The following is a 23,096-nucleotide window of genomic DNA, read 5'->3' on the forward strand; positions in this document are numbered from 1 at the left end:
AACCATCAAATGTCTGCTAGATGCTGAAGTTTGAGAACCTCTGAGGTATAAAAATGCAGCAAATGCAAAATAGGTCAACTTGGTTGGGTAAAAGGAGGACTAACTTGTCTTGGTTGCCTGGGACTGTCCTGATTTTAACACTGAAAATGCTGTATCCCAGGAGCTTCCTCAGATTTGGGCAAACAGGGATGGTTGGTCACACTGGTAAAAGAGAGGAGGTTCTCTTTGTTGCAGCCTAAAGGTAATTATGGCAGAAAAAGTACAGAAGAGCTAGAAGAGGAAGTTTCAAGATGGAGGACAGATTTTAGAAGCTGCTTTCTGCTTGTCAGTTCTAGGATGATAGATACAGTGGCAGGAGGTTACCTGTAGGAAGCCAGCAGATGGCTAAGGCATCTTGCTGAATCCCTTGACATGAGTCACAGCTGTTAGTACTTGATACTTTCTGGAAAGGGGAAGGTTGGCATTCACCAAACTACTGCAAGATGCCAAATTGAAAAAAAAAAAGCCACTATTAATCTTAGCAGTGATGACAATGAAATCACTTTACAGCAGAAAATATAACCAGAAGTGCTTTGTAATTGCAGCAATTTCCATGTCTCAACTGATGGTCCCCTAGATTCTAGAAGAATGGTATCTGGCTTATCTGATTATGAGAACTAAGCCTGAATAAGACGTAACACTTATTTCCTCTTAGAGTGAGCATTCATTCTGGATTTTCCAAAGCAGTTGCAATTAAAACTATTTTTGTCCTTTGTACAATGATAATTTGTTAGCCATGTAAAATTTCAGTTTTGAAAGTATAGTCTGCAAAATTATAAGAAAAATATCTAATTATATGTTACAAGCACAGTATTGAGGAGTGGTGAAGAGAGGAGAATGAGACTAGAGGGCTGATTTATATACATGAGTTAAATATAAGGAGTGCCTTATTTTTCCTAAACCAAGACTTCTGAATTTCTTGGCATATTGGAGTCACCTGAGGTGCTTTTAAAACATACTCATGTTCAAGGCTTCATCCCAGAGATTATGGCTCAGTAGGTCTGGGCAGAGGCTTTGACATGGGTCTACTTTTTAAAAGCTTCCCAAGGGATTCTGATGTACAGTGGGATTGAGAATCTTTATCCTGACCTAAACCAGTAGGTCTCAACTAGCACGTACCAGAATAACCTGGGGGACCTGCTGAAAACTCTGGACCCCACTCCCAGAGTTCCTGACTCAGCAGGTCTGGGGTAGGGCCCAATAATCTGTGTCTCTAACAAGTGTCCAGGTGATGTTGATGCTGCTGGACCATGACCACATACTGAGTGCCATTCTCTTAAACCACTCCTACCTCAAACCTCAACTGATTTCACTGGTCATATCTTTTACTCATTAGTATAGACATGTGTATAGCTACCCCTCTCTCCCAAAACACCTCTAAGCATCTTTACTTAATTTAAAACATATTTCAATGAAAAAAATACACTTTAAAGAGCTTTGGTATCAGTTCACCTTTTTAGATATGACAATACAGAATTTTTTGTTACATCCCTTTTCCTTCACTAGATAGTAGGTTCTTTGAGGACATTTGTATGTTCACAGCTTCCCTGTGTGGGTTGGAACATCATAGGTGCTTAGTAAATGTCAGTGGCCAATGATTATATGTAGAAATGGCATCATCGTAACCAAACCCAACTCTTCCTGGTAGTTGTTATAATGGTATTTAAATATATTAACATCTCCAAAAATAGGGTCCTAAAATATGTTCATTTAGTGAGCTGTAGAACTAGGAGCTGTTATTGCATAGGACAAATAAAATAATCAAGTCAGCAGAAGTAACTACAAGTGAATCTCACCAAGAAGTATAATAATGTTGCTAAGACGATATATCAGCAGTAAGTCCTGAAATGTAGATTGATACAAGGATTAGCTCAGTAATATAAGCATACACTTAAGACTTTTGAAAATAACTGTCATAATATGCACTAGAATAAAGCCATGTTAATACATCAGTAAATCCATGCAAAAGGCTAAACATCCTATTATTTGACAAAACTAATAATACATTGTATTGATACAATCAGCCCCTTAGCAAAAATATCACAAACACCCATAGTGAAAAGAAAACAGACACAGATACACAGTCAGTGGAAAATCCAAGTACATCTCTGGAGAAAGCAGCTATAGCAAGTATGGAAATGGATTGAATTAAAGAGGTCAGCATGTACTTTGGCCTGCACATTCTCGGGCCCATTGGATTCTCCTTTAGAATCCTGCCCCCCCCCCCCCCCATCCCCATCACCTTCTTTTGAACTGAACTTTATCATTTGGCCCTGGATGTGCCTCTTCTGCCCCAGAGGCTACTGGAGGGATCCTAACTGAACAAATTCACTAATGCTAGTTTCTTTAAAGAAGTCAAAAGATAGATTGAATTTAAGAATGAATTGCTCCCAAATTTTAGTTGAGTCTGAGTTGTCCTCCATTGTATTAGTATATTTATAAAAGTTTGCTATAGAGAAAGGGAAGACGCAGACAGTCTGGGTTTTAAAGCTTGGCAAGTGAAAGTTGGAGGCCTCCCATTTTGTTAAATCTGACCAAACATGGAAACAACAGGAAAAGATGGTTGAGTCTGACCACAGTTGTCTTAAAGAATTACCATTTGTAAGTGTCAATATAAAAAAAAAAAAAAAATCCCCCAAACTTCCACATAACATAAAACCTTGGAAAGTCATGCTTTCAAAATATTTGCTATATGATAACTTTCCTGAGTCATGTGCTTTTATGGGTATGAAACTTAATGTGGCAGTTACATGAAAGCATGCAAAGAATGTAGGGAAAAGAGAATATATTCATCCAGTATTGTTAGGACCAAAGGACTCTGATCTAAACCAGCATTTTATCTGATTTCTCTTTCCACATGTCACAACCATAGAAGGGGAGCATATCCTACTTTATTCCTTGGCAGTAGGGACGCCTGAGTACACAAGGGTGATGGAACTTGCAGGGAGCTGGGCAGGGCTTTTCATCTTGTTAAAATCTGCATTCTGGTTGAGAATCTATTGGGGGAAAAAATGCCAACCTCAAAACTATACTAGTTCTGCCAGAAATGCAAGAGAATGGAATCAACAAAGTCTTTAATCTAGAACAAAAGGAAAAATAACTTGAATAATGGAACATATCTCTGTTCTGGTATTGAGTATGGAAACCTCAGGAAGCAGCACGTTGGTGGTACCAATAGTAACTAACGTGTAATGTTTTCGATTTCGGCTAACGCCATATACTCATAATCATAGGTAATGCTTAACCCTGATTATACTTTCAAGTTTCACAAGGTGCAGATTCCATTCACTCAACAGATATTTATTGAGTGATTATCACATGCCAGATAATGCAGCAGAAGCATAGTGAAAATAAAAATCCCTTTTGTTATGGAGCTTGCTTTCTAGTTGGGGGAAAGACAGACAATAATTTATACAGAGCAAATACAGTGTAGAGTGTCATAGATGATGGTATTATGGTGGGATATAAAGCAAGAAACGGGGTAGGATAATGCCTATTTCCTTTAAAAAGCACTAGGGAAGGTTTGAAGGAGAAGTTGACATTTGAGTAAATATCTGAAGCAAGCTATGCAGATAGTAGTGGAAAGAAAGTTCCAGCATTGGGAGAGAGGAGTGGGGAGAAAGGGAAATTATTAATGTTGCTCATGTCTCTTCATACAGTATGAATTTGCTATCCCTGAGTATATATTTTTGTTTTCATGGGTCTGAGCTATGGGATAATGGGCTAATTTTGTTTTTTTCTCTTCATTTGTCTAAAGAACCTAACTAGTGCAATTTTCCGGTAACAAAATGGATACTGAAACCCAAACATATCGAGGCATTTAAGTTTTCTTGGAAAGCGGTTGCTACAGTTAAGATACAACTTTGTGACTTCAGAGGTCAAATAGTTGAACCTGCCTGAGTTAATCGCCCACTGAATATGGTCGGTTCTGTCCTAAACAAAAATCCCTCGAGGTTAGTCAGTTATTCGCTGATGCGGGAGTTGTGGGGAAACTCCAGCAAAAAGGGAAGGTTTGACTCCAGTAGAAAGCCGAAAACAGGCCTTAGTGGTTTTCCAGGGTGCAGATCTGAAAAAGAAATTTTTACTAACAAACAATGAGGTTATTACAATATATAGATAAGAATATTTTCTTTTGTTAGAATTTAAATTTTTTTTTTAGATTTTTTTATTTGAGAGAGAGAGACAGAGATAGCGAGAGAGAGCACAAGTGGGGAGGAGAGGGGGAAGCAGGCTTCCTGCCGAGCAGGGAGCCCGATGTGAGACTCGATCCCAGGACTCTGGGATCATGACCTGAGCTGAAGGCAGACGCTTAACGGACTGAGCCACCCAAGCACCCTCTTTTGTCAGAACTTTAGTCTTTTGAGTTACATATCCACAACTTGTATTTTTGCTTGAAATAGGAATGAAATTTGCTGGTGTTGACAAATGTGAGAGCAAAATGCTATTATGTAAGCTTAGTGAACTGTAAACAGTTTTTGTATAATCTTTAGAAGAATTTCCTATAATATATGCACATTTATTTCTTTTTTTCAAGATTTTATTTATTTATTAGTGAGAGAGAGAGGTAGAGAGAGAGAGAACATGCACAGAGGGAGAGGGAGAAGCAGACTCCCCGCTAAGCAGAGAGCTGGACGCAGGGCTCGATCCCAGGATCCTGGGATCATGACCTAAGCTGAAGGCAGACGCTTAACCAACTGAGCCACACAGGTGCCCCGATACACATTTATTTCTCAGAGTTAATTTTCTTTTTTTTTTTTTTAAAGATTTTATTTATTTATTTGAGACAGAGAGAATGAGAGAGAGAGAGCACATGAGAGGGGGGAGGGTCAGAGGGAGAAGCAGGCTCCCTGCCGAGCAGGGAGCCCGATGCGGGACTCGATCCTGGGACTCCAGGATCATGACCTGAGCCGAAGGCAGTCGCTTAACCAACTGAGCCACCCAGGCGCCCTCAGAGTTAATTTTCATTACACGAGTTGATTACCTTTGACTAGTTAAAATTTACAACATTACGTCTATGTCCAAAATCCCTTTAATCAGTCATCACCTCCTAGTTCCCGTTAGCTCCAAGAAGCAGCCACTCTGATCCCTTTGATACATATTTTACAGACCTTTTCTGTGCATTTGCATTCATGTACTACACAGATATGCTACTTATTTAAAAAATAGAAATGGTGTTTATCTGTATCTGTGCCTTGCTTTATTCCAACAACGTGTCTTGGGAGATTTTTTCATGCTAGAATATTAAGACCTACCTCTTTCTTTTCATTTGCTGCAGAGCAGTCCATAGTATGGTTATGCCATAATTAAGTCATTTTTCTCCTTCTGGACATCTGGTTTGCGGCACACTTTTCTCAATTGTAGCGATGCAGCAATGAACATATTTAGCCATGACTCCACAGTACACATGAACGAGTGTCTGGGCAGCGGCTCTTTTTTTTTTTTTTTTTTTAAAGAATTTTTTAGGGGCGCCTGGGTGGCTCAGTCGTTAAGTGTCTGCCTACAGCTCAGATCATGATCCCAGGGTCCTGGGATCGAGCCCACATCGGGCTCCCTGCTCCGCGGGAAGCCTGCTTCTCCCTCTCCCTCTGCCCCTGCTTGTGTTCCCTCTCTCACTGTGTGTGTGTCTCTCTCTCTGTCAAATAAATAAAATCTTTAAAAAAAAAATTAAAGAATTTATTTGTTCATTTGAGACAGAGAGAGAGCAGGAGCAGTGGGGAGAGGCAGAGGAAGAGGGAGAAGCAGACTCCCCACTGAGCAGGGAGCCCGACATGGGGCTCGATCCCAGGATCTGGAGATCATGACCTGAGCCCCAGGCAGACGCTTAACCATCTGAGCCACCCAGGCACCCCTGGGCAGCAGCTTTTGAAGTGTGGCTCTTAGACCAGCAGCTTCAGCATCACAAGGGAACTTGTTAAAGACACAAATTCTTAGCCTCCTCTCCGTACATACTAACTCAGAAACTCTTAGGTGGGGCCGTCAATCTGTTCCAATAAGCCCTCTAGGTCATTCTGATGCCTGCTAAAATTTGAGGACCACTGGCAGGAATATATATGCGTTCATATACACGTAGATGCCCACATGTACATATATAGTTAGTTCTGCTATAACGCGACATACATGTTCCTAAACATCACTGTGTTATGCAAAATTGTGCAGTAAAAGCCACAGGCTTATGGGATAAATGGGGTTCGGGACACAACAATCAAAAACATTATCAATGACACATGAAAACAAAAGCCAGGAGCCTAATAAAAATGATAGCACAGGGGTGCCTAGGTGGCTCAGTTGGTTAAGCATCCGACTCTTGATTTCGGCTCAGGTCATGATCTCAGGGTCGTGAGATCGTGAGATAAAGCCCCGCATCAGGCTCTGCACTCAGCGGGGAGTCTGCTTCACTCCCTCTTCCTCTCCCTCTGCCCCTCCCCCTGCTCACACCATCGCTTGCTCGCTCTCTCTCTAAAAAACATCTTTGAAAAAAATGATAGCACAGTCTTACACATGTTAAATGAGTAAATACATAAGTACTACAGTAAATATGGCATTTTCCCCTGGAAAGGCCTGAGGTTTGTTGAAGTGGGTGTTGGAGGACTTGCAGCTTGTGAGTTACTGTGTCGTGGTTGAAGGAGGGTGATCTGAAGTTGCAAGGAAAATTTTAACACCAGGTGTGGGTGTCTGTGGCTTCTAATGCGTGTGGCAAACTGAGGTAACCAACTGGTCCATGTTGGGATGTGTGAGTTTTGTGTATTCCTGTGTGGCTCAGTTCATTTGGTGCATTTTCTGCTTTCACTTAGCATTTCTTGAGGACGAAATTAAACATAAGCAAACATGAAGTTGGAATTATGCCTCAATTTTTTCCCCAGTGTATCAATCACCTTAGAGCAAATTTGCCTTTTAAATATAAGTGTTATAGCAGAACTGACTGTATGTAACTATACATATGTTTAACATATGTTATGCAGAAAAGGACCACATACACGACTGAATGCTGGTTTTTCACTTAATATTTTTTCCACTTAATATCTTTTAGATATTTTTTCCATGTCAGCACATAGTTACTCATTTTTTAGAAGTGGCATTTAAAGCATAAGAGATGACTAAATTGCTCATCAAAAGGCTTACAACAAACAGTTTACGCTCAAACCAACATGCTTCCTATACCCTGGCCAGTATTACCTATTACCAAATTGACTAATTTTTTTTACCAATCTAATAGTTACATTTTTTTCCTTCCTCTCCCTCCCTCTCTCCTCTCTTATGTATATCTCTATGTATGCATAATGTGTCCATATGTAACACGTAATATGGATGCAGGCACATGTATGTGTACATACACACATTTACATTGTGAGGATGCCTCCCATAAATATACTGATAGGAAAAGGAGCTTTAAAAAAAAAGAGCTTTAAAAGTATGAAACTGGTGACGCAGTGCTGAGATGGGGGGGAAAGGAAATACAATGGATTTGCAAACAAAACAAAATAAGAAAAGCCTATTAAAAAGGGAGAGAAGAGAAAATAATTCCCTTTCTGTTTAATTATTTTTTAACTTCTACCTTTGCTGAATACAACTTATCCACTTCCTGAGATACGATCCTGCAGCTTACACTGTGAAGCCATTCACTTCAGCAAAACAGCCCTAAGGGCATCAGATTCTTGTGTTGAGCAGTGGAGCTTCCATGGCCCCGACAGGCTGAGCAGACACAGCTGACCCGAGGCGTGCGATGGCTGTGGCCTTCGAGTCTGGGGCCCCTGACAGCAAAAGCCGCAGAAACAGAGGCACATGCAGGTGTCAGATGTCTTCCTGTAAAGAGGTTGGCAGTGGACAGAAATGCTTCCAGCTGGGCGTGGTACCAAGCAAGAGCGCCGTAATGATTTCATAATTAGATCCCTTTGGTTCATGATCATTGTTCTTATTGGGAAATACTGCTTTTTGATGATTTGTTGTCTGAGACGAGACTTTCACATAAACACTGTGATTTGCATATATATGTAATATATATTTGCATATATCTCTCCAAGTTCGAATGACTTACTAAAAGTAATCACCAAAAAAGGATGGAATATTGATGTAAAGATGCAAAAAAAAATCTCAGGCAATTTTGAAAACGATGAAGATTAATATGATGTTGCCCCTTCAAAGTCATGCGTTTTCCTCTCTATGAAAGTAGCAGGAAGAGAGAGAACTCCTAGCTAGATCCATCTCTGTTTTGCAGTGAGGTTTTTGTACCTTGAAATCTCAAACTGATATGAAGAAAATATAAAGAATAGGTATATGGAATTAACATTTCACTTCTAAACTAAGAACTTGCTTTCTTGTCCTTACTTCTCCTCCCAGTGTCGTAGTATTCTCTCATGGCCGGGGGTAGACAGAATGTGGAGAGGGAGAGGAGGAAGGGAAAACATTTTAACTCCTAGAAGAGCTTTCAGTCTCAGGGGGGCTAGAGCGGTGGCTGGAGCAGGCAAGGACATTGCAGAAGGGGTGCTCGCTCCCCCCCCTTTGTTTTGTCTTCTGTTACTATTCTTTACATTCCCAATTGTTATGACTTACTAACGCAGCTCTCAGAATCCGCCCAGGGTGCCAGATTTAGTGGTGAGTTGCAATACCAAAGCAAAGCATTTCTCCTGCTCATCTGCACAAAACCAGCTGCTTAATTTGTATGGCCCAGTGGCAGATGAAAATAGTTCAGAAAGTCAGAAAAAGTGCAGTTAAAGGTACTCAGGTATGCAGCTTTGTCCTGCCTCCCGTGGCCTTTCTTTCTCTAGACTTGTCAGTTTTTTATTTGCTATTTAATGTCATTGTTAAGTTGTAGGAAAAATAAACATTTTCAGTCATCAGCATAAGTTTATGGTTCATTTTCATATTGTGTAATGTCAGTTTTAAATGAAAATATAAGAGCTTTTGACTTACCTGTGGAATCACCAACATTATACAGTTTGTATTTTGTAGCTTATACATGCATAGGTATTTGTTCTTACCAGGCCAGTGGAAACGCTGCACAAAACTAACCCAGCGGCTTTTGTTATTTCTTAATACATGTACATTCTACTCACACTGTCTACCTCTGGCTTATTGATGAGTAAGGGAGGACTGAAGGAAAAGGAACTGTGGGTAGCCCTGTCTTTCCCCTTCCTCCTATGTAATTTTCAGTGTATGTGATTGTTTAATACAGAGAAGTAACACAAGTAGGAAAGGATATAACAGGGTTCCTTGGTCATTCTTGTTTCTCAGAATGCCACTGCATTTTTTTGGGTGATCAAAGCAAATCCTGGTTCCAATGGAAAGGACCTTCTTGGGGCTGCCAGAGGCCCCTTCTACTCAGTCCTAGATGTCACATGCTTCCCTTGTACTCACTTTGAGTCTCACTGAATTCCCACACATTGTGGGTCTAGTGGAGTTCTGTGTTCGTAGGAAGTATCAAGAATGCTGCATGCAAATGGGGCACCTGGTGGGGGGGGGGGCTTTGACTGCATAGGTTGCGTATCCGTGTAGCTGGCCCTCTCTGTATCAGGGAAAGCTGCTGGACAGCCAGAAGCCTCCTGCACATGCTGTATAAAGGAGCCCAGTTCACAACAGGCTGGACAATGCCAATAGCATATTCATGCAAAGTGGTTTCCTTGAAACTCATGTGATGCACTTATTTCAAACTCCATTGAATTAATATCGTTTTAGAAACAGTTGAATGTCTTAGAATACTCCCAGCTCCACGAAGAGGACCTTTCAGATGGACCTTTGAAACTTCCAGGCTAAAGCTTGAACCAAGTACTCCTCATCGAATCAATCTCTGTATCCCTTACAGTTTTGTTTGTCTTTCTCCCAGGGTTTCCAGCAGGAGAGCTCCAGAAGCCCTTTTTTTGGGGAACAGAATATCCTCGGTAAGTAAATGAGTGAAGAAACCAGTTATTGACGAGTAGGGGAGAACATGCTGCTTTGGCAGAGAATAAAATATAAAGTCACAAAAATCAAAACAGAACAAAAAAAACAAAGCCAGTGGTTGTTTAGCACAAGAAGGGCGTGGAACCTGGTGTGGGCCAGTCGTGCTTTCATCATTTTAGGTATTTGTCTTCCTATTCTTTTTACCAGGATGTATGACTGGACAGGAGAGACAACTTCTACACATGGAGCTTTCATTTTTATGCATTTATTCACTTGTGCATTGACTCATAGTACAAATATTTGGACCTTGAAGGATTGTTGGGATTTGAGTTGATGGTATTGGGTCGGACACCATGGAAGAAATGGAAGAAATAATGTGAGAAGAGGAAAGAAAAGTGTGTATAGAATAGCAAAGATTTTAGTTTGGCTGGTTCAAGTCATATATGAAGGGAAGTAGTGGAAGAGACATCTAGAAAAGAAGTTTGATATTGGATATTGGAGGGCTCTGAGTGCTGGGTAAGGAGCCTGGACATTAACAAGCAATAGAACATATAGAAGTTTTTGAATAAGTAAAGATAATCAAATTTGTCTTTAGAAATATAACCTGGGTAGTAATATAATAGGTCAAAAATTGATAGTCTCTGGAGTTAGAGATATTAAAGGTCATTAATACCAACAGATTGTAGACTTAAGTAATTCAGAATTTACATATATAGTGGGAATTCTGATAATATTCATTATTGGTAATATCACCACTTTTATTGTGTGCCTTTGTTTGCTCTGGTTCTTTAATATACAGAAAATTTAGTCTTGCTTTTAGAAGTTTAGTGTCTTGTGTTTTGGTTTAGATAAATGACAATTTAAATATTTTGTAGGTTAAAAACATATGGGATCACATACATATAAAAGTAAGAGAAATATGGTGGCAGTATTTTGATTTGGACTTCTCCAAAAGCAGACCCTATGACAAGGAATCGAGTTCAAGGAGTTCTTATGGGAGGTGACAGCAGAAAACACCAGCAGGGAAATGGAGACGTGAGACAGGGAGGGAAGGAAGCCAATAAATTGTGTTGCATGAGTTTCCTGTGGCTACCATAATTATCACAAACTTAGTGGCTTAAAACAACATGAATTTATTAGCTTATGGTTCTTTTTTTTTTTAAAGATTTTATTTATTTATTTGAGAGAGAGAATGAGAGAGAGCATGAGAGGGAAGAGGGTCAGACAGAGAAGCAGACCCCCCGCTGAGCAGGGAGCCCGATGCTGGACTCAATCCAGGGACTCCAGGATCATGACCTGAGCCGAAGGCAGTCGCTTAACCAACTGAGCCACCCAGGCGCCCTTAGCTTATGGTTCTTTAGGTCAGAAGTCCAACCTGGGTCTCACTGGGGTAAACACAAGATGTTGGTACAGCTGCATTCCTTTTTGGAAGCTCTAGGGAGGAATCTGTTTCCTTGCCTTTTCTAGCTTCTAGAGTTGGCCCACATTCCTTGGCTCATGACCCCTTTCTCCATCTTCCAAACTAGCAAAGTTGCATTTCTCTGACCATAGATCCATAGTCACATCTCCTTCTGACTCTCCTCTTCTGCCTTCTCCTCCACTTTGAAGGACCCTTGTGATTATATTGGGTGCACCCAGATAATCCAGGATAATCTCCCTATTTTAAGCTCAGCTGATTAGTAACCTTAATTCCCCTTTGCTATGTAATAACATCACATATCATGACTTCTGGGTATTAGCATGTGGACATCTTTTGGGGGCCGTTATTCTACCTACCACATATGTGTTTCAAAGCCTGTTATCACTGTGAGCAACTGGGGCTCAGTCCTGCTGCGGAACTGTAGAACATGCTTCAGCGTAATCCCACCTCAGGGGCAAGGTTGCTGGGGTGTTGATCATCCAACTCCCCTTCCCTCATTGACTTGAGGGCTGCCACCTGCTGTATTAACTCTCTGGCGTTGCCCGGTCTCGGCCACGAGGGCTCTGGTAGCCAGAAAAAGTCCTCAGGCAACTAGTTTCAGGTGTTGGCAGTTGGAAGCTGTTGTACTGGTATGCTCAAAAATGGTGAGTGCTGAGGGGACCAGGAGCAGGCGTCAGTAAAGCTTACCTTAGGGAAGCGCTCCATTAGCATAAATGAAAATTCTTGGTTTGCATTAACCAGATCCCTTACTATCATCCCAGGCCTCAGCTGCATAGTTTTTTATTAGTGCTCAGATATTTGGAATTGATTTTTCCCTATTATTCAAATTAAAAACTTACACATATTTCTATAAAAATAAAGGTCTAGGCTAAATATTCTCTAAATTTCCTTCAAACTAAAAATGTCCTAGAATTCTTTGATTCTGCTTATCTTTAGCAGTTTATCTGAGCTTCTGTTATTGTGGTTATATACCTAGAGACTTGGAAATAGTCTGGTTAGGTTTTGAAGTTACTGATTCAGTGAATTTGTTTATTGGGTCCATGAGCATGATTTTCTGATCTAAAAGTCAAAATCATAGAAACCTAGGAAATAATATTAGTATCTGTGAGTTTAGCTTTAGGCTGAGCCATATTTGATACTTGAGTAGGAGAGAGATTTGTATTTTTTTCCTAGAGTTCTATGTCCTCACTGAAGCCTTCCATCCTCTATTACGATATCTGCTCAATGAATAATTATTAAGCATCTTTTGGGTACTTGGTGTTGGAAAGATGGAGATGCTGGAGACATGGGAATCACAGTCCGGTCAGCTGGCTTCCCATACATCTGTTTTGGATAGCTAGCCTCCAGACCCAGCAAGTGGGTATCCATTATGTTCACACTGGTCAACTTAGTCTTTCCCTGAATGTTGGGTCTAGCTCTGGGGACATCAACAAGCTAAATTGTTTCTAGAGGAAAGATTCAGGATTGTAAGTAGCCTAAGACAACATCCCAAAGTGTGTGTTCCATGAAGTAGTAATAGAGGTAAGTCACCCTCCCTTTCTTTTTTGAAGAATTACAATATTCAGCAGCATAAGAATTTGCAAGAAGTTCTGTAAGAAAGAAACCTATTTAAATGTGTTTAACCCAGAGGTTCCTAACCTCCCCCTTTGCCTTTGTTTTGGGAAACGCTGGTCTAGAATTCATGGCTGAAGACGAACAATTTAAAGAACTTGAGGACACTTGAAGGGGAACCTTGTAAGTGTCTTCACATTTTTGAAGGAGAGTTAAGGTGGCAGACAATTTACTGTATTCAGGGGGGTCAGAGGGTATTTAGCTAGAGACTATACGAGACCAATAGATAGAAGACGTAGGAGAGAGATCGTGGATCAGTGTTAGGGAGAGCTGTTTTATTTAGAACCACCTGAAGAGGGACCAGTCCCCCTCATGAGCTCCTGGTTATTAGAAATCCCAGGAGAAGTCCTATGACTATTGGAATGGGTTTTTGTGGAGGAGGCCCATGCCTCTGCCAAGGAGTCGAAGTAGATAACCTGAAAGCTGCTTTCAAATCGGAGGTTTTGATGAGTTTCTGATTCAGGCACAGAGTAGCCCTTACTTGATGACAGTGTGAGATCATGGTTGCTGCACAGCGGCCTGGCCGTCCTCTTGTTGACAGCAGAATACAGGGCACACGTTAAACCCATGGGGTGGGTAGTAAGAACACAAGAGAAACTGAGTAGGTGGAAAAATGGTCATTTTTTCCATTTTGTTTTTGGAAGACTCGATTTTTCTCTGCAGCAGTCTTCTTGTTTCTGGCCAGCCGGCCCCATTTTAAAAGGCATTTGAGTTTATTTATTTTTATGGCATGCTCATTTAATAATGTCCATTGATGAAATGGAAGATGGGACTTCAGCATTCTGAAACATTATCATTGGAAGGCTCAGTCATATAAAATTACTTTTTCTTGTCTCCCGTCCAAAGGATCACGATTATGTGACTGAGAATTGGAACTTACAGTGATTCAGTCATTTTCTGAATTCTTTATTACCCTTCGCAAATAGGAAGCTCATCAGAGCAGTCCCTCTTAAGGGACATTGATTGCAGAGCAGTTCCTATAAGCTTCCATTGTTCATCCCTTAAGCCCGTCCAGTCACCAGCATTGACCAGGGGTTATAGAGGCCTGAGTACTGTGCTCAGGGCTGAGAGGCATGAAAAACCGCAAGGTTACAGGCTGCATAGTGTAGAGCCTGCTGCAGAAACTAGCACTATGTAAAATTACAAGTTTGTCCCACACTGCCATGGGAGCTCCATGATTGAAATGCATAATTTTGCTCTTACTTTCGTAATGAAGGTTTGCAATGATGTAAAAACAGTAGGAAGCGTTTTTTCAAATGCAAATTACCTTGCAGGAAAGAAATAACAAAGGAAAGAATTGCCACCGAGGGGAAAAATTAAATCTTATAGCACTTCCTTGGGTATGGTTGAGACAAACAATTAGCATGTTAAGGATCATTATGTCCTGTAATAACATGTTGCCTCAAAAATTTTTTGTTCTTTCCACTTACGGGTCCTTTCCATTTGCCGGGTGATTTTGATGTCGCTTGTCAGGAGCCAACTGCGAAATATTTTTAGCATAATTGCAAATCTCAGGAAGAATCCTCATAACAAGGATTTTAAATCGTCTTTAATCCTCATCCACATGTTAAATCACTAAAATAAGTTACATGTAGACCTGTCACTTGTGTGAAATGGTAAAGTTAATTAACCGATGAGTTAAATCACTGCGACTTTCTTACTGTGTCCTAGTTACAGAAAAATAGCAGTGACCAAGTAGATAAGGGTTTGGCCTTCATGGAACTTGTAGTTGGGAGAGAAGGTCCCAGACCCATACACACATCCAGAAGCCTCCTTATGGATTTCTTCATTTATCATTAACATACTGTTTCAGTTATGTATTGCTACCTAACCACCACTCAAGCACTTCCAAACCACCACTATTGGCTCACGATTCTGCAGTTTCCAACTCTGGTTAAGGCTTCACAATCCTTGCCATTCACTCGTGACCTTGTCTGTCACAGAAGCAAGGGAACGTGACTCCCTTTGAAAGCAGTGATCCCTTTGAATCTCTGCTCTGTTCCTTTTTTTATGATTGCATTTGGGGAATAACTTCTAAGTCTAGAGTGATTTTTCAACAGGTTCTCAGATAAAAAAATAAATGGTATGTTTACTGACAGGATCTTTTCAAAGCCTGCTGCTGCTTTATGTGTTCATGGATACAAACTAGCTGGAGCAGATACAGAATCATAGAAACCTTAGGGCTGGAAGGGACTTCAGAAACCATCTCTTTCGTATCCCTAATGTCGTACAGGGTCATGGTTTTCTTTATGCATTTCAGTGAGAAGGGTGTGTTTAGATTTTTTTTTTTATAGTTTTGTGGGTATGGTTATTAAGTTGTTATTGTGGTTACTAGAAAACAGATTATCTTGGCTTTCATTGAAAAAAATCAAAGGATTATGCTCTGAGATTAATGCTTGTAATTTTCTCCAAATTATATATTTGTACCGTAGATCTCTGAGTTATGGAGCTATAGGAGTAATTGTTGGACATGAATTTACACATGGATTTGATAATAATGGTAAGTACCGGTTCGTTGTATGAGCTGCTGCTTTTTATGATAATGTTGATGGTACGGATGTTAATTGTTGCTATTATCTTTGCATAGTGGCATCATCATAGACTGAAGATTATCCAAAGCAGTATGATTGCTGATTGAAAACTTCCCCCCATGTCTTGCTGTGATAGCTTGCCATAAATAAGTAATTGTTCCCGTTGGTGATGAGATAGCGTGGAAAAAAAAAAAAAAAAGACCTTGTAATTTCAATGAAGTTAACTTTGCATTTAGATCAGGCTTGCTGTAGCTGCCACGATAGTTCCAGGAACTGCTTCATAGCTTCTCCCCTTTGTCATTTCTTTATTCACCATCTTGAGATGCTCTCCTTGGAGGTGTGAGCTCTGCTCCTAGGATGATTATACGTGCTGCCAAGTTAGGACTCAGCCAGTTAGGACTCTGGAGCTTGGCTGCCTGATCCCTTTATACTATTGCAAAGATTATGCAATGCTTAAGCTCTGTTTTTCTCTATGCTGGCATATATTCAGAATTTTGTTAAAAGGCTTTGCTTTTCTAATAATGTATAATATAGAAGAATGTGCTATGTATCCTGATGATATTTAAGCACAAGAGCAGAATATGACATAAACTGAAATTAGCGCCCTTTGAGAGTCGTCATCATTTTTGATTGGCACTCCTTTCTCCTTTACCTTTGAGCATTATTGGAAATCCACATGAAATCTCTAAAATTTATGAATTAGCAGCAAATTACAATCATATGCACATCTGCACAATGATTTACAGGCAGATTCAAGGACCTGGCTGGCACAAGGCAACACTGTGTAGGAGGACCTTTTTTTCTTCCATGTCGGTGGTGTCTCCAACATCCTTTCCTGGATGCCTACTCCACGGCCAGAGACTCTTGGTTCTTCTCCTTCTGGACAGTTCTTCCTGTGCTCCCACCAGCGCTTCCTGAATCACCTAGGGTTTCTGCTCCTCTGATTTCTCCCCTCCCTATTAAAAATGTAGCTGCCTTATAGTCATCTCAATCTCCAGAGCTACACTTTCTGTCTTTGCATGTTCGCTTTATCTAAGAGGAGAGTCTTAGCTAAGAAACATAACCCAGTAGTCATCTCTTGGTTCTGGGCCTTTCTTCCTGGGAAATTTAAGTACAGTTCTCCCCCGGAATCTTTTGGAGGCCTTCTGGAGCCATTCATTCTCAAAGGACATAATCTAATGATGGCAATTTCATTCCATAACCAATAATTAGAACAGAGAGTTACAGAGTTAACTACGTGCCCAGTAACTGTTTAATGATTGGTGGGATAGTGTATGGAGGACAGTGACTCCATGCTCTCCCAGGGGGTGGTGGTAGTGGCATCCACCCTTGCCAAAGAGTTTTGGATTATTTCAGTTAACACCTTTGCTTCGGGGATTTTCTTGTAAGTCCAAGGAAGAGTTCTTTGCATAATTAAATTTAAACCAATAGTAATCTTGAGTATGGACGATAGTCCAGATCTACTCAAACTTTTTTTGAAGGGTGTAGACAAAACGAAGTCTGAGCCTGTAGCAAAAAAACAGAAAAAACAAAAAACAAAAAACAAACTACCATGTATAATTAATCTTTTTTTCCATTATGTTTTGGAGATTTCCATTCTTGTTCCAAGTTCTCTTTTTAGAGCCACCTGCCTTGTCAAAGCAGGACAGATGGGCCTTCCATGCACACTGATGGCTGTGAAATGATTCATAACAGAGGTTTTATGTGCCTCTCAGCTCCTAGCAACTTGGAGGAAACACGTTCCTATAGGGCTGAGTCAGGGGCTGTGGTCTCACGGTGTGAATGACTCATTTGGCTGTGCCTATGGATCGGTGTGAATGACTCACTGGGCTGTTCCTATGGATCGTTTGGAATTTCACTGGTAGTGACGCTCCAGCTCCCTCCGTGGGCTTTCTGAATGAAGCCGTTTCATTTCATAATCCAGAGAACATTATGGGTCACATCAGGTGAAAACAAAGAATTCAAGATTGGTTCACGGTGTGCATGCCATCAGTTGATGAATCTTATTTTTAAAATGTTCTTTGTTGCTTAGAAGGAAAGAACTTCCTCAAACCTCTTTCTCAACCCCTCTTTTTATAATTAACCTGTGACATTGGAGAGAAGGTGGGAGCTGCTCCCAGGAATGACCCTTGCTACTGGGACTGCTTTTTCAAGGTCTATTGAATTGAGGGAAAGGGAAAATGAAGAAATTAGTTTCCACAAATAGTACAAATTTCTTTTTTAAGTCCTTATTTAAATTCTAGTTAGTGAACATACAGTGTAATATCAGTTTCAGGTGTACAATATTCGGCACTTGCATGTATCACTTGGTGCTCATCAGGACAAGTGCCCTCCTTAATCCCCATCACCTGTTTCACCCATCCCCCCCACCTCCTCTCTGGTAACCATTAGATTGTTCTCTAGAGTTAAGAGTCTGTTTCTTGGTTTGCTTCTCTCTCTTTTTTCTCCCTTTGCTCATTTGTTTTTTAAATTCCACATATGAGTGAAATCATATGGTATTTGTCTTTCTCTGACTGACTGATTTCACTTAGCATTATACTCTCTAGCTCCATCCCTGTCATTGCAAATGGCAACATTTATTCTTTTTTATGGCTGAATAATATTCCACTGTCTCTATATATACCACCTTTTTTTTATCCATTTATCTGTCAGTGGACACTTGGGCTGTTTCCATGATATGGTAATTGTAGATAATGCTGCTGTAAACATCAGGGTGCATGCACCCCTTCAAATCAGTATTTTTATATCATTTGGATAAATACCCAGTAGTATAATTGCTGGGTCGTAGGGTAGTTCTATTTTTAACTTTTTGTGGAACCTGTTTCTATTTTTAGCTTTTTGCGGAACCTCCATACGGTCTTCCACAGGGGCTGCACCCATTTGCATTTCCGCCAACAGTGCAAGAGGGTTCCCCTTTCTCCACATCCTCTCCAACACTTGTTATCTCTTATCTTTTTGATACTAGACATTCTGACATGTGTGAGGTGATATCTCATTGTAGTTTTGATTTGCATTTCCCTGATGATGAGTGATGTTGAGCATCTTTTCATGTGTGTTGGCCATCTGGATGTCTTCTTTGGAAAAATGATGCAATCCCTATCAAAATACCACCAGTATTTTTCACAGAGTTAGGGCAAACAGTCCTAAAATTTGTATGGAACCACAGAAGACCCCGGATAGCCAAAGCAATCTTGAAAAAGAAAAGCAAAGCAGGAGGCATCACAATTCCAGACTTCAAACTCTATTACAAAGCTCTAGTCATCAAAATAGTATGGTTCTGGCACAAAAATAGACACGTAGATTAATGGAAAGAATAGAAAACCCAGAAATGAGCCCACAAATATATGGCCAATTAATCTTTGACAAAGCAGGAAAGAATATCCAGTGGGAAATAGACAGTCTCTTCAACGAATGCTCCTGGGAAAACCGGACAGCTACATGCAAAGGAATGAAACTGGACCACTTTCTGACACCCTACACAAAAATAAATTCAAAATGGATGAAAGACCTCAATGTGAGACCTAAAACCATAAAAATCCTAGAAGAGAACACAGGTAGTACAAATGTCTTTTAACTTTCCTTTTCACTAGGTAGAAAATATGATAAAAATGGAAACCTGGATCCTTGGTGGTCTACTGACTCAGAAGAAAAGTTTAAAGAAAAAACAAAGTGCATGGTTAACCAATATAGCAACTATTATTGGAGGAAAGCTGGCTTAAATGTAAGTACAACTATGGCATTTGGTGGGTCATTTTTTCTCTTTTGGACATGAGTTTGCTTTAGACCATTGGTTCTCAATGTGTGGTTCCCAGGACAACAGCATCAGCCTCTCTGGGGAACTTGCTAGAAATGCAAATTCTTGAGTCCTACTGCAGACCTCTTGACCCAGAATCCTGGAGGGAGGGGGGCGCTGGGCTTCTGGCAGTCTGTCTTTTCGCCAAGCCCTCAGGTGACTCTGATACAAGGTCAAGTTTGAGAATTCACAGGCCTAAACATTAGTTTGGTTTCCTAGATTTAGATAAATGTAGAAAATCTTGTAGCAAACATAAACAATACAGTTCTTATAAATCTACACTTCATATCATTTAAAAACATTTCCTTCCAAATTACTACTTAAGTTAATCCACTGAAATACATCTCATTATTTTGTTTTTTTATGTTTTAATTTTTTATTGTTAATCACCATACATTACATCATTAGTTTTTGATGTAGTGTTCCATGATTCGTTGTTTGTGCATAACACCCAGTGCTCCATGCAATACATGCCCTCTTTAATACCCATCACCAGGCTAACCCATCCTCCCACCCCCTCCCCTCTAGAACCCTCATTATTTTGAATTAATGACTCTGAATTGGTTAAGAGATGTTAGTTATAGAAGTTTGAAACAAAATAAATGTACTTCTAAAATGTCTATTTTCTATTATGTATACATACATGCATGTCCGTGAAGGCAAGAATGAAATTTTATACATGCTGTTCGTGTGTGCTGGATTTTGTTCCTTTCTTGTCTTCAGCCTTACACCTCTCATCACTCTTCTCTTCCCTACCTGTCATTCATCTTAATCACCCTGATACACTGTTTCCCTTGCTCACAAAGAGATAGACACACACCACAGACCCCTTTATCTTTTTTTTTTTTTTAAAGATTATTTATTTATTTGACGGAGAGAGACAGCAAGAGCAGGAACACAAGCAGGGGGAGTGGGAGAGGGAGAAGCAGGCTTCCCGCGGAGCAGGGAGCCCGATGCAGGGCTCGATCCCAGGACCCTGGGATCATGACCTGAGCCAAAGGCAGACGCCTAACGACTGAGCCACCCAGGTGCCCCCCACAGACCCCTTTATTGCCTGCTTTTCAGTGGCTGCCTAGTAGTGCACAGTGGCAACGTACTCTACATATTCAGCTAACCTCATGTTGAGAGAGGTCACACTTGGTCTCCAGTTCTTTTCCCACAGCAAATGCTGCTATAACAAACCCTCTCATTGTATACATATTCATTTTGTCCATCTAGGATAGATTCCTACTGTCACCAACAAGTTATAATATTCATATTCCCACCGGTGATATATGAAAGAGCATTTATCTATTCAGTGATTTTCTCGCTAATGCGTGAGAACTTTTTAAAGATATTACAGATGTTAAAAATTTTGTCATTCACATTACAGTATTTTCTCCCAAATATATTATGCATCCATTGGATTTTATGTATGCATCTTTTGACATACAAAAATTAAACATTTCTATAGAGCCAAAGATACCTATTTCTCTTAAAAAGTAGGGGTGCCTGGGTGGCTCAGTCTGTTAAGCATCTGCCTTTGGCTCAGGTCATGATCCTGGAGTCCTGGGATCGAGCCCCACCTGGAGCCCCACATCCCCACATCAGGCTCTGAGCTCAGCAGGGAGTCTGCTTCTTCTGCTCTTTCTCACTCTCTCAAATAAATAAAAAATCTTTAAAAATATAGTTTCTGCAGTCTCCTGGCTTTTCTAGGAAGGTTTTTGTTGTTTTGTTATTTTGTATTTAAATCTTCATGCATATGAAACCTAACTTTTTTATGGAGGGTTTTTTTTTATTTTTTTAGATTTTATTTATTTATTTGAGATAAAGAGAACACCAGAAGGGAGGAGAGGCAGAGGGAAAAGGAGAAGCAGACTCCCCACTGAGCAGGAAGTGTGACCTGAGGCTTGATCCCAGGACCCTGGGATCATGTCTGGAGCCGAAGGCAGATGCTTAACTGACTGAGCCACCCAGGTGCCCCCCTTTTATGGAGTTTAATGTGAGAGTTCTTTTCTTCCAAAAGGATAGTCAGTTGATCCAACATCATTGATTGAAAGACATTTTTTTCCTCACTGAATTGAGTATTTGTCAAATTTTAGAATCTCCTACATACTGATATCAATTTTTGGATTGTATATTCTATTCTGCTGGTCTGTATGTTGATTTCTACACCAAGGTCTTACTACCATGGCTATATGGATTGTTCTGGTATCTGTCAATACAAGGTCTCCCTCACTGTTCTTTTATGTGCTTTGCCCAGGCAAAGAAACTTCTGTATATGCTCCAAGATCATGTTACTGATTCTCACCCTGTCCACCAAAGAAAATCCCATTGGGATTCTAAATTAAATCATATTCGGTGTATGGAATTGACATTTTTTATGATATAGTCTTCTTGTTCAAGAACATGGTATGCCTTTTTATCTGTTTGGTTCTTGTTTTAGGTTTTCCAGTACAACTGTATAGTTTTCTGTATATACTTTATCTCCTGCACATTGTTTTTACTTCTTTTTTGTTTTTCTTATTTTGCTGGTTTGATCAGGTTTCCATGCCCTCTCCCTACTATTAATTTTTTTCTTGTAGTTTTTTATTGCATTTTCTGCCCCTGCTTTCATAATTATGAGATAGATTTCTCTTGTTGTATTTGACAGTAAGAGACCAATAATGAAGAATTGTTGGTAGGGTATGGATCTGCAGGAAGCCCTTACTCTAAAATATAGATGCATGCACTGTATGCTCCTACATTGTATAGTCAAGGGGACAGCACATAACAGAAGCAAGAGACCACACAGAACTGACTTGGTCCTCCTGGTTCTTCAGCCATATTCAACACCAGGAACACCACTCCTTGTCCAGGCAGAGAAACCAGAGGCTGTATCCTTGAATAGTATCTCTAGCTCTTTCATCACTGTTCTGGAAAGCCATTTATTTCTCTGCCCATATATTTCTTTAATATCTACAAGTATGTCACGAGGAGACCTGAAATGGGTGCCCCTGTTTATCTGTATTCAATTCAGAGGTTATCACATTGTGAAAATCCATCGAGAATATATGTTGCTCCAGGAAGAGCATAAGGGAGGGGTTCTAGAGTCAGAGGTTCAAATCTTGACTCAGCCAGTTATAAGTTTTGTGAACATGGGAAAGTTGCTTGACTTTCCTGAGTCTCAGAGTCTTCATCTGTGAAATGGGTCACTATTTCTGAACTCAGTCATTTGTAAGAACTAAATGACTGAAATTATATAAAGCACCAGCATCATGTGTGACATGCAGTAAGTGCTTAGTAAATTGTGGCTAATATTATTACTACTTTGTGACATACTCGTAGGTACCCCATCTTAGGGGAAAACAAAGGCAAAGATTTGGGGGCTGAAAACAACAACAAAACAATAGAAGAGCAGTTTTATTGGATGAAGGGAATACAGATTTCCTGATGATTGTTACCTGCAGGCTTGGGTGTTAGACTTTCCACTTACCTGAAACAAATTTAATCCTCATTCTGGTCCTGAGAGGTATACATATTGCTAGCCTATTTTACATATAAGAAAACTGAAGCTCAAAGAGATAAAAACCCGCAGTAAAGTCTAGATTAGAATTTAGATTGGTGTGATTCCAAGATCCATATTCCTTTTTTAAAAGATTTTATTTATTTGTCAGAGAGAGAGAGAGCGAGAGCACACAAGCGGGGGAGTGCAGGCCGAGGGCAAAGCAGGCTCCCCACTGAGCAAGGATCCTGATGCGGGCCTCGATCCCAGGACCCTGGGATCATGACCTGAGCAGAAGGCAGCCGCTTAACCCACTGAGCCACCCAGGCGTCCCCCAACATCCATATTCTTCCCCCCATATCATTC

General features: G+C 40.3%; 1 protein-coding gene across 1 annotated transcript in view; it reads left to right on the plus strand.

The window, feature by feature from the left end:
• The window catches only part of PHEX (phosphate regulating endopeptidase X-linked), a 218,749-nt gene that overhangs the window by 181,562 nt on the left and 14,091 nt on the right, over positions 1-23,096 (plus strand). Inside the window, exons 17-19 of the mRNA XM_045875938.3 lie at positions 9,857-9,911; positions 15,376-15,443; positions 19,065-19,195. Coding sequence (XP_045731894.1) covers positions 9,857-9,911; positions 15,376-15,443; positions 19,065-19,195 — 254 coding nt within the window. The remainder of the gene's footprint in view (positions 1-9,856; positions 9,912-15,375; positions 15,444-19,064; positions 19,196-23,096) is intronic.

Source organism: Mirounga angustirostris, unplaced genomic scaffold (assembly GCF_029215605.1).
Source record: "Mirounga angustirostris isolate CCGP_5_RB_7025 unplaced genomic scaffold, mMirAng1.0.hap1 SCAF_11, whole genome shotgun sequence".
Lineage (NCBI taxonomy): Eukaryota > Metazoa > Chordata > Mammalia > Carnivora > Phocidae > Mirounga > Mirounga angustirostris.